This window comes from Sminthopsis crassicaudata, chromosome 3 (assembly GCF_048593235.1).
Source record: "Sminthopsis crassicaudata isolate SCR6 chromosome 3, ASM4859323v1, whole genome shotgun sequence".
Classification (NCBI taxonomy): Eukaryota; Metazoa; Chordata; class Mammalia; order Dasyuromorphia; family Dasyuridae; genus Sminthopsis; species Sminthopsis crassicaudata.
This window is the reverse complement of record NC_133619.1, coordinates 83,277,984-83,289,932: the sequence shown is the minus strand read 5'-3', so window position 1 is coordinate 83,289,932 and position 11,949 is coordinate 83,277,984. Positions and strand designations below refer to the sequence as shown.

Sequence of the window (11,949 nt, the reverse complement as noted above, 5' to 3'; positions counted from 1 at the left end):
AGCCTGCACCGTCTGGCCGGGTTGTACCCGTGGGTGGTGATGGGCGTGTCTTGTTGGAGTTTGCATCCAAGTCAGGTTCAATCCTACCTAGAACTCGCCCTGAGTCTCCTGAGCCTCAATTACGAAGTTGTCTGAGGAGAAAAGGGCCTGTTGGAATCTTCGTGGGGAAAAGGGTAAACTGAGGCCAGGGCTGGTCTAGAAGAGGCCGCCGCCAGAAACGGAGCGACCGCTTGACCCCAAAGGGCCCGGAAGTGTTACTGGTCTGTTCAATATACACAGTTTAAATATAAGTTGTTGGCGATGTGGAGTTCTGCTGGGCTGTTTTTGCTAGGATTTCTGTGGGCTTCGGGATGATCTGGGTTCAAGTGTTGCCTTTACTGTGAAGCCCCCTTCAAGAAGTAGCTCATCCCAGGGTGGCTGTGAGGAGCAACCGAGATGAGATTTGTAAAGTGCTTAAGTGTTATGATGGGCCCCGAATAGAGCGGGCGTTTAATTAATGTGAGTTCTCATCCCTGAAAGAGAAAAATGAATAGTTGTGGGGTTTTGTTTCTTTTTTTCTTCATGCCAACAGTGGGACTTGGGCCTTGAAGAGGAGGAGGCCAAATAAATAAAGCCAAATAGACATACAGTGTGGTTTGCATTTCCATTTTCTGTTTTTCGGATTTCAGATCCTGTGTTCCACCTATTCTCTGCATGTTGTTATCCTGTGTGCGCTTGTTTTCCCTGAAGTTCCAAGCTCCCCAGTCATTGGTCAGCAGAAGGTTCCAGGCTCTCCAGTTCTTGGTCAGTCGTCCTTTCCGTCCTTTCATGGATCTGAAAACTCTCGTTTCATCCTTGAATGACTTTGCCTCACTCTCATTAGCTGAAAATTGGGACAATGTTGGATTATTGGTTGAGCCAAGCCCACCCCATATTGTGAAGACACTTTTGCTAACAAATGACCTGACCGAGGAGGTGATGGAGGAGGCGCTCCATATGAAAGCAGATCTCATCCTCTCCTATCATCCACCTATTTTCCGACCACTCAAGCATATTACTTGGAAAACATGGAAGGAGCGTCTGGTGATCCGGGCTTTGGAGAACAGAATTGGCATCTACTCTCCACATACTGCCTACGATGCTTCACCTCAAGGAGTCAACAATTGGTTAGCAAAAGGGCTTGGTAAGAATTTTTCATTTCTTGACATTTTAAATTTCCCTTCACAAACCTGAAAATTGAAAGGCCTTTCTAACTGTAACTTCCCTTACTACAACTTGCCTGCTTTTGACAGTTTCAGGAGAAAGATTAAAATTTTGATCATTTTAGATCTTTTAAAATTTATTTTATTATTATTATTTTTTTTTCTGAGGCTGGGGTTAAGTGACTTGCCCAGGGTTACACAGCCAGGAAGTGTTAAGTGTCTGAGAGCGCCACCTAGCTGCCCCTTAGACCTTTTTTAAAAAAAATTGGTAATGAAGTATACTAGTTGAATTACACTTAAAGATGAAAAAAGGTTATTCCCAATAAAACAATGATTTGAATATATTCAACAACCTACATAATTCAGTTAAGAAGTACTTATTGAATGCTTTGTTAGACACTGGGAGAATGCAACAATTTCAACCTTATCCTGAAGAGGAAAAGAAGATAGTATTTCTACTTTTAAATTGATTTCTTTATTTAATTCTTAATTCTGATAGATGAAGGTAGTTATTCTAATATTGTGATCTACATTGGGACAACAGATTACCCATAGGTACTTAGAACTTATATCTCTATATACCAAAAAATAATTTTTTTTTTTTTTTAACCAGCTATATGCATGGTAATTTTACAGCATTGACAATTGCCAAACCTTTTGTTCTAATTTTCCCCCTCCTTCCTCTCCCCCTCTCCCCCCCCATGGCAGGTTGACCAATACATGTTAAATATGTTAAAGTATAAATTAAATATAATATATGTATACATGTCCAAATGGGATTGTCTCTCACTAACTCTGTTCTGAATCTATGGCTCCTGTTAGATTGAATGCTATATGTATTTGTGGTAGAGTACACCCCATGTTTATAGGGTAGGGGAGATATTTTAAAGTTACTGTTTTTCTTCTTTTTTTTTTTTAATAGTTTTTATTTACCAAATATATGCATGGGTAATTTTACAACATTGACAATTGCCAAACCCTTTGTTCCAACTTTTCCCCTCCTTCCCCCCCCACCAGGTGGCAGGTTGACCAATACATGTTAAATATGTTAAAGTATAAATTAAATACAATATATGTATACATGTCCAAACAGTTGTTTTGCTGTACAAAAAGAATCAGACTTTGAAATAGTGTACAATTAGCCTGTGAAGGAAATAAAAAATGCAGGCGGACAAAAATAGAGGGATTGGGAATTCCATGTAGTGGTTCATAGTCATCTCCCAGAGTCTTTGCTGGGTGTAGCTGGGTTCATTACTGCTCTATTGGAACTGATTTGGTTCATCTCATTGTTGAAGAGGGCCACGTCCATCAGAATTGATCATCATATAGTATTGTTGTTGAAGTATATAATGATCTCCTGGTCCTGCTCATCTCACTCAGCATCAATTCATGTAAGTCTCTCCAGGGTTTTCTGAAATCATCCTGCTGGTCATTTCTTACAGAACAATAATATTCATATGCCACAATTTATTCAGCCATTCTCCAATTGATGGGCATCCACCAAGAAATAATTCTAATAAATGATTTAACAAGTAGGAGGTTTCACAAATTAACTTGTTTAAATTAGATTTGCAGGAAAATCTGACTTTTTTCTTTCCAGATATTTCTGCTCTTCAAAAGCATTCTGAAAATGAATATATCGTTGAATCCCTGAGCTTAATGGAAACTTTGAATGTGACTAGTATTTTATTAAAGTTATTAATTGCCCCCATACTCTTTGCATATTTTCATACTTCAGTACTGAAGCATTTAAAGGCTACATGATTTTATTGATATGGTTACCACCCCAGTTGACTGAAACCACACCTATTCTAACTTTATACATAAAGAGTTGCTGTGGCTGAAGAGTTCATTTTCCCCTGCCCAATTTGGTGATGAACTTCCCTGAACTTAACTAGACAGATTCTTAGACATACAGACATTCGTAGTCATTCATCATTTAGTCTCAGGTCAGGAGGATATATCAGAGCATGTACCAAGATGAGCCATTTCAGGGAGATATTAGTAGAATGTCTTTGCTTTTAGTGTAATAATCTTCCAGTGTTCTGCACTTTTTTTTCTAGGATGTTGTACCTCTCTTCCAATACATCCTTCAAAAGCTCCTAGCTATCCAACAATAGGAACCCATCGAGTGGAGTTTAATATAAATGATACCCCAAGCATGGACAAGTTTATGTCTGCACTGAGAGAGATACCAGAAGTTTCAATAACTACCTTTGTTGCTAGGTATTATGTGTTTCTTTATTGCTTATTTATTTTTTCAGGTTATTTGTGGCACTCAATTTGAATTGTTTTATGATTTTAATAATCATTAACATGTAACATTTCTACCATTTAACATATATTGGACTACTTGGCACCGGGGGGAAGGGCTGGGAGAAGAAGGGGAAAATTGGAACACAAGGTTTTACAAAGGCTAATGTTGAAGAATCGTCCACACATATATTTTGAAAAATAAAAAGCTTTAATAAAAAAATAATAATAATTAAATCATTTAAGTAAATAAATAATTTCCTCCTGGATAGAGTGATTATACACACATCTAACTTTCCCCAGGGTCTAAGAGGAATAGACTTTTATAGAATGACTCCAAAGTACAAACAGACCATGAAATAAATATAAGAAAGATCATCATGTTTTCTGATTTTCTGTTTTGCTAGGGCCCAGAAATTCATTGTGATTCTTTATTGTCCCACTTCCAAAAAATACTGATTTCCACAACCAGATTTCCAGTTAGACATTTTAAAAAGCAGAGGCTGACTTATTCTAATTGAAAGCATAATAAAAAGTAATAAGGTATACCAAGCTATGAGTCATAGATACCTTTGTATAAAAAGTATAATTGTTGTACTCTTGAAAAATGTTAAGACTCACATTATGGCTTCTTAAAAAGACTGAAGCCTCTACCGTGTTATCACTAAAAAGTGTTTTTTTTCGATAGTAGCTTTTAAGTATGAAAATTCCTTATTATATTCATTTGAACATTAAATCCTCATCATGGGAGAAGGAAGAAGAGGGGGCTGTTATTGTTGTCCAGGGATAACTTGTAACAATTTGAACTATTTGGATGCCTCCTCTTTATGGAACTATCTAATCCCTAGTCACTTCAAGGAATATTGTCTGACACATTGAAATACAGTGTGGAAAATGCAAATTTGCATGATTTTCAGAGGGACAATTAGATAAATATCAGAGAAGTGGTTTTCCAGTTTTTTCTTACTATAAACACCTTTTTCTGAAAGTCACTGTTTCTGAGTGGCCCATTTTAACACTGCTTTTTTACTCATGAGTAATGCCTTTGTGGACCCCCTATTTAAGACTTTCTGGTTTCTAGAAAAGTTAAATGCTCTGATGGGGAATTTTTTTTTAATTTATTAATTTTTTGTATTTGTTTTTAACCCTAACACACATTCCCTCTCCCCATATAAAAGGGCCATTCCACCTAGCAAAGAATTCTGTAGAAGTTCAACAAAACCATCCAACTTATTGAAAAAGTATAAAATTATAAGCAATATTATACATCCATAGCCTTCTTTCTCTTTAAAGAAGGTGAGAGGGGCCTGTTGAAGATTATTTTATTTATTTTTTGCTGGGGCATTTGGGGTTAAGTGACTTGCCTAGGATCACAGAGCTAAGAAGTGTTAAGTGTCTGAGGCCAGATTTGAACTCAGGTCTTCCTGACTTCAGGGCTGGTGCTCCATTCACTGCACCGCCTAGCTGACCCCTCTTTCTTTTTTAAAAATTCTTTGTTATAATGACTTGTTAGAGTTGAAGTTCATATGTGGAAATGAAATTATCAAGATAAAAAAATTTTAAGTGAAACATTTTGGATTGGATTGATTGGCAATCCTCCCATGTTCTCTTAATTATCAACATTAATAAACCAATAAATAATTATTTTGAGCCTATTGTGTGCCATGTACTGTACAGGCACAAGAGCCTAGTGGGGATGGATTTGTATAATGATGTATCATAATATCACAGGATATATTTTTAAAACAAAGTCACTAAAATAGTTGCATTGGAGTGTGGGGAATAATACCTCTGTGAAAGAGGTGACAATTTCAGCTAAAGTGAAGAAAAATCGAGTAGGTAGAGGCAAGAAGCCTGCATGCTTGGATTTTAGTGAACCTGAAATGATTTCTTGAGGTTATTTCTTCAGTAGTTATATTGTCAAGTATATACTTAATGTGTGCTTATCCTAAATTTTGGAGGTGTTTTTCTCCCTAGGAATAATGGAGAACAGCAAACTCGAGTCAGTTTGAACTGTACCCAGAAAGCATTGCTTCAGGTGGTGGCTTTTCTCTCTGAAAATAGTCATCTTTATCAGAAAACTGAGATTCTGTCCCTGGAGAAGGTAATGAAAAATATGTCATTTTCTTTCATTTCAAAGTTTTGGTTGATGACTTTTAATATCTACAGAAATTATTGTATTAATGAGTCATTAGCTAACTAGTATTTAATTTTCTAAGAGACAAAATAGCAGTAATATAGGTTTCTCCTTTTTTCTCATTCATAAGTTTTAACTGAGTTGGATGAAAATTGAAAATTTTATTCTCATCTGTACTCCTATATTCACTATGATGAATGTATGCCTTCATAAACTAAAAAGCTACTTCACATTTTTACATAGAAAAATAAATATCAAAATACAATCATATTTGTCATCAGGTAACTAATTATACAAGGTCCAGAACAGAAAAGTAATACTACTTCTTCCATGTAGATAGCACTTCATTTCCTGAATTTACTAAATGATGGATACAAAGAGGGTAAAAGAGAAACCTGTGTATTAGATTCTGTTAGAAAGGGAAAATGTACACTTCACAAATACATTTTGAAATGTGGATATAGTCTTAAAGATATAAGCACTAACAATTTCTTTTGTAAAAGTTAATTTCCTTTCTGGAAAATATATTAAAAGAGAGATAACCTAAGAATGTACCTTAATAGTCACCTGACTTTCTGCAATCTTTGAAAATTCTGTTTCTCCTCAGCCATTGCTTCTGAATACTGGGATGGGAAGATTATGCACATTGGCTGAATCTGTCTCCCTGGCAACCATGATTGAACGAGTCAAAGGTCACCTAAAACTATCCCATGTTCGCCTAGCTCTTGGAGTAGGCAGGACTTTAGGTAATTTACATGTATGTTTTATTAATGCCAGTTTATGCACTAGGAAGATTGGCCAACAAATAATTTCTATGAAAATAATGTTGAAGCTCTCTGATGTATTTGTCCTAGTGAAAAATGAAAGATTTGCAGTTAGCTTATGGGTGATAGTTTTAAAAATGAGTGATAAGTTAAAATACATTTTAACACTTCTGGATGTACCTTAGTAGAATGATAGTGGCGACCTTATCGAGTCTGTTATTCTTATACTGACTTTTCCTCTCTCTTGGCTTCACCCAGGACTTTTGGGAACCAAATATTTATATTGAAGTAGTCATAAGAAAAGTCTGCCTTAAATGAATTGTAGGTTAAACCCATCCACAAGAAACAATTAAAGGATTTTCAGCCTGAGGCCCAGTGAGTGAATTTTTGTATTATAGATTGGCATATTAATTTACTTAAGAGAATTCTTGAAAAAAAACACAACAAGCAAACAGAACACAACAACAAAAAGGAGGTAAAAATGTTATGCTTTGGTCTATATTCAGTTTCCACGGTTCTCTCTCTGGGTGCAGATGGCTTTATCCATTACAAGACTATTGGAATCACTGCATTAAATATTATGGAGGATATTATAGTTGAATGGATTTCTAATTGGAAGAGCTGGGTTCAAATTATGCCTCTGTGTGACCTGATGTAAACTGCAGAAGTTTCAGTTTTCCCATGTATATAGAATGAAAGTTGGATTAAATGATCTCTGATTCTTTCTAGTTCTAAATCTAGGACTCTAGATAACATACATAGATTAATACAACTTGTTAGAATATGATAAATGCACGAGAGACCACGTGCACACACCCATTAGTTCTAGACAACACAGTGTAATAGAAAGAACTCTGTATTTAAAGTTAAAAAAGACGGGTTTAAATGCTGGCTCCATCACTTAGTATATATATATGACCTTGGGCAAATAAATTTTCTTCTCTGAGGCTGTTTCCTTATCTTAAAAAAAAAAAAAAAAAATTCTTGATGAAGGTTAAATTTTCAAAGAAAATGGGCCCAAATCCATCAACAACAACAAGAAAAACCAACAACAACAACCTTCTGGGCTGTAAAGTCTTATAATTAATAGTGCAAAGTAAAACCAATTTTAAGGTCTTTTTTTTTCCCCAATTAGGCATCATTTACATTTCTCTATTAGTGATTTGCATCATTGCAGTTCTTATTAGTAATCTGGCTTCTAGTCCTGATAACCTGCATTTGATTTACTAACTCAAAAAGTTATCTTTCCAGTGGTCTCATCTCTAAAACCAAAATGCCTTATATTCCTACCTTACAATTTTGTGGTAAACTTAGGGAAAAATTTATTAGATGATGTATACTAGTACTTTGAAAATTATCATGTGCTTTATAAACACAAGATGGTCAAACTGTTATTAAGAGGCTCATTGTATATCTACATGAGAGAGATTATTTTTTTCTCATGGGTCCCATCATGTAAGCTCATGGTGTGTGTGTGTGTGTATACATATATATATATGCGAGATTATTTTTTCTCCAGTTCTGAAGGGATAGACTTCTGCTTTTGTGGGTCCCATCATATAAACTATAGGAAAATTAGGCGTATATATTCTTTAATTGTATTCATGTTTTAAAAAAAAAATTACAACTGGGGAGATCAATATATAGTCTATACTGTAGACAGTTGGTGCTGAGTTTATTATTAGGATAAAAGTAAACATTTGTTTCTTATTTGCTGTTTCTTAAAGAGTCAAAAGTCAAAGTAGTAGCCTTATGTGCTGGTTCTGGGAGCAGTGTTCTTCAGGGTGTGGAAGCAGATCTTTATCTTACAGGTATGCATTGCCTCCTCTGTCCTTGCTCTAGTCCCTTTCTTTCTCCATTCTGCAACCTCCTCTTTCCCCCTATTTAGGCCTTAATAAATAGTTCAAAATAACTTGTTTTTGCATTCAAACTGGCAGGAGAGCTAATGTTTATCGTGGAAGGAAGAAATTATCTGAACATTTATCATTAGAAAATGATCTGTTTTAATATGTTTAATGTACAAAAGCCCATTTTGGGGTTAGTAGTCTCAGAAACAAGCCATCTTCAGGACATAAGCCTGGCACTTCTATCCACCTGCTGTCCTCTTAGCAGGCGTAAGAATTTAAAAAGAGTGCATTGTCTAAAACTTAGTGCTACCAGCTGCCTTTTCTCTTTTTCTATAGAGTTTGGAGAGTCTTTTTTCCCCCCATTTAGTAGTATTTTATTTTTTTTCTAATTACATGTAAAGATAGTTTTCAATATTCATTTTTGCAAGATTTTTGGTATCTTTTATAAATTCCTTCCTTTCCTTCCCTTCTTCTTCCCCAAGACAGCAAGCAATCTAATATTGATTATATATGTACAATCATTTTAAACATAGTTTTTGCATCAGTCATATTTTGAAAGAAGAATCAGAAAAAAGGGAAAAACCATGAGAAAGAAAAAAATTTTTTTTCTAATTTTTTATTAAAGTTTTTTATTTATAAAGCATATTGCATGGTTAATTTTTGCAAAATTTTCCTTTCCTTCCCCTCATTCCCTCTCCTAACTGGCAGGTAGGCCAATACATGTTAAACATATTGAAATATAGGTTAGATCAAAAAAAAATTTAAGTGAAAATAGTATGTTTCAATTTGCATTCAAACTATAGTTCTTTCTCTGGCTTAAGATGACTAGTTTTTATTAGAATTTCCTTGAATTACTACATTCCTAAGAAGAGCCAAGTCCATCAAAGTTGATCATCATACAGTCTTGCTGTTGCTGTGTACAATGTACTCTTGGTTCTGCACACCTCACTCAGTATCGGTTCATGAGTCCAGGTTTTCCTGAAATCCACCTGTTTATCATTTTTTATTTCACAATACTTTTCCATTACATTGATGTACCAAAGCTTGTTCAGCCATTCCTCACTTGATCCTTGATGTGCAATTCTTTGCCATCACAGAAAGAGTCGCTGTAACCATTTATGTACAAGTGGGGCCTTTCTTCTTTTTTATGATCTCTTTGAGATACATGGTAGTAGTGTTGTTGGATCAAAGGGTGTGCACTTTTTAATAGCCCTTTGGTAGTTCCAAATTGGAGAGGAATTTTAAAATAGTATTAGATAGAATAGAGTGGAATTGGCCCAATGAAAAGTTCAGATTGGGAAAGGAAAAGAGTATAGCAAAAGGAAGAATAAAGGTCAGGGAGAAGGTGAAAAAATTGTGATAGCATTGCTATTCAGCCTAGAAGCTCTGTAATATCTTCATCTGTTTGTATTCTGTGTTTTTGTGCATACCTATTGTGCTATATACATATCATCTTTTCCAGTAGAGTCATTGTCCTAATAGTCTAATGTAAATCAGAACATTTTTTCTTTATGGTCTTAGTACCTTGCACATAAGAGATGCTTGTGTGTGTGTGTGTGTGTGTGTGTGTGTGTGTGTGTGTGTGTGTGTGTGTGTGTGTGTGTGTGTTTGTTTTTAAGAACTTGGCTTTAAAAAGATTTAACAGTACCATAAAAAACCACAAGATGGGGATATTGTTCTTAAATCAGTTTCAACCAGTTTTTGCTTTTCTCTTTTATAACTAAATTCAGTCATAACATTTAGAGATAGAAGGATCTTAGAAATTATTTCATTCAAAATTGACTTGTCCATTGGCTCATTTCGTCTTTCTGTATTTTCCACAAAGCTGGTATTTTAATGTGAAAGGCATAATGTTGAATCCTATTTTAGTATCTACCTGTATTTATTTTTCATGTCTCTTTGTTTTTCTCTCCTATATTCCTCCTCCTTAACTTCAATAGGGGTGAGGCTCACATCAGAATCCTGTTCAGATTCAAATTAGAGATAAGATATGACACTCTTGAATCATTGATAATATTTTTAAAAGCAAAGTTTACTTTGCCCTAATACAAGGATATACAACAAGGATGTAGTGACACAAAATTCTATAGATACAATCCCTCTTACCCCATCTCTGCATCAAAATACATCTTGTCAGCAGAGCAGAACATAAGTACTCCATAGTTTTCAGGCATCCATAATTTGGAGAGGCCCTGATTCCACATGATATTTTTAATACCATGGATGACAATGAAATTGCTCAAGGAATAGGTAGAGATTGGGAAGAATGGTTTACCCCATAGAGTGGACAACTTAAACTAAAATATAGTATTGATACAGAGATGGAGGTGTAGTGAGTGGTCATTTAGTTCTTGGCTCAATCTATGTACACAATTTTTATTTCTGATTTAAAAAGTAATGAATAAATTCACTTTCAAATCCCCAAAGTATGTATTAAGGATTTGAAGGTCGTTGGATAAAGTTATATAATTAGATATATACAGATAGGTACAGACACATATAATAAACACACATGGATAGATAGGCTTGTTTACTTATAGTAAAACAAGTATCCCACCTATGCAGCACAGAGCAGCTCTCAGTACTACAAGAATAGGCGGGAACAGAAGCATACATCTACCTGTGTAGTGCTAGAGGAATACCACTCCTGTAGTTTCCAAGGTGGTGGGTATCTCCTGTCTTTATTGATAGCCTTGGTCTCCTCAGACCAACTGAAGATGAAGTTGGGATTCATGGCCAGGCAAAGAGCATTGATTAAGTGCTTGCTGTTTAGGCTATAGTCTCTCCAAGCTGGGGGGAGAAGGGGGTCTTAAGTTTTTAATCTGAAGGAGGCTACAACATTCCAGGCATTGTGATCTGTCCATTTGTGCTGTTGGAGTATACCATGGATTGTCCCATTTTGCTTCATCGGTGTTATTCTCCTTTTTGGCAGGTGAAATGTCACACCATGATGTCCTTGATGCTGCATCCCAAGGGATAAATGTCATTCTTTGTGAACATAGCAACACTGAACGAGGCTTCCTATCAGAACTTCAAAATACCTTGGCAGCCCATCTAGAGAATAAGATTCATATTCTCTTGTCAGAGACAGACAGAGACCCTCTTCAGGTGGTATGAAACAGTCCAGGACCATCTCAGCTACCACACTACTTAAATCCATTGGATCTTAAAGAGTTTGTGTTCAAGAACAGAATCAGTTCACCTCAAAGTGGTGTGCCCTATAATTCTTCATTTTTATGTAGTTTGATGAACTGGTTTAATTGAGGCCTAAAAGTGAAGATTAATGTAACCGCTGTATTTAAAAAAAAAAAAAGATGTGTGCTATAAACCCTAATAAAAATTAGGAAAACAGGTTTTTAGAAGATAGCTTCATGTAATCTAGTACTCTATTCCACTGATTTCTTTTAATGTTAATTTATATTTTACTTAAAATATTCTTCGCTAGACTACTGTAAACAAATTCATGGAGGGTAAAGACTTTTCATGTATTCATTTTTACAAATTTGTGATATCACTGAGGAAATTAAAATTATTCTGTGTTCAATAATTGATTCTATTCTATAACTGGCTCCCTGCCACATTTCTCAGTTCTGAAGTTAACCTCAGGCATGTGGTTGAAAGGTAGGGAATGTTATTATTCAGGCTATGTCAGTTAGCCCCTGGGACATCTGATTGCTTTCTGTAAGCCTCAACCAGCTTAATCTGCTCAAAAAGACCCCGCAAAAATTATCAGTCCTTGCCTTTCTTTGTGCCATTAGGGTAGTCTT

The 11,949-nt window shown here is 35.4% G+C and overlaps 1 protein-coding gene across 1 annotated transcript; it reads left to right on the top strand.

Moving 5' to 3' along the window:
* Positions 1–7: 7 nt before the first annotated feature.
* NIF3L1 (NGG1 interacting factor 3 like 1) lies at positions 8–11,729 on the top strand. Its single transcript, XM_074299105.1, has 7 exons — positions 8–260; positions 669–1,162; positions 3,245–3,407; positions 5,412–5,538; positions 6,179–6,317; positions 8,063–8,146; positions 11,115–11,729. The coding sequence occupies exons 2-7, from the start codon at positions 694–696 to the stop codon at positions 11,297–11,299; spliced, it is 1,167 nt and encodes a 388-aa protein (XP_074155206.1). The 5' UTR covers positions 8–260; positions 669–693; the 3' UTR covers positions 11,300–11,729.
* The last annotated feature ends 220 nt before the right edge of the window (positions 11,730–11,949 follow it).

Excerpts from the sequence above, each read along its gene's own strand:
- NIF3L1 (XM_074299105.1), top strand. The coding sequence starts at position 694 with ATGTTGTTATCCTGTGTGCGCTTGTTTTCCCTGAAGTTCCAAGCTCCC. Across the intron at positions 1,163-3,244 it reads TTGGTTAGCAAAAGGGCTTG|GATGTTGTACCTCTCTTCCA; the intron begins GTAAGAATTTTT and ends TTTTTTTTCTAG. Across the intron at positions 8,147-11,114 it reads AGCAGATCTTTATCTTACAG|GTGAAATGTCACACCATGAT; the intron begins GTATGCATTGCC and ends CCTTTTTGGCAG.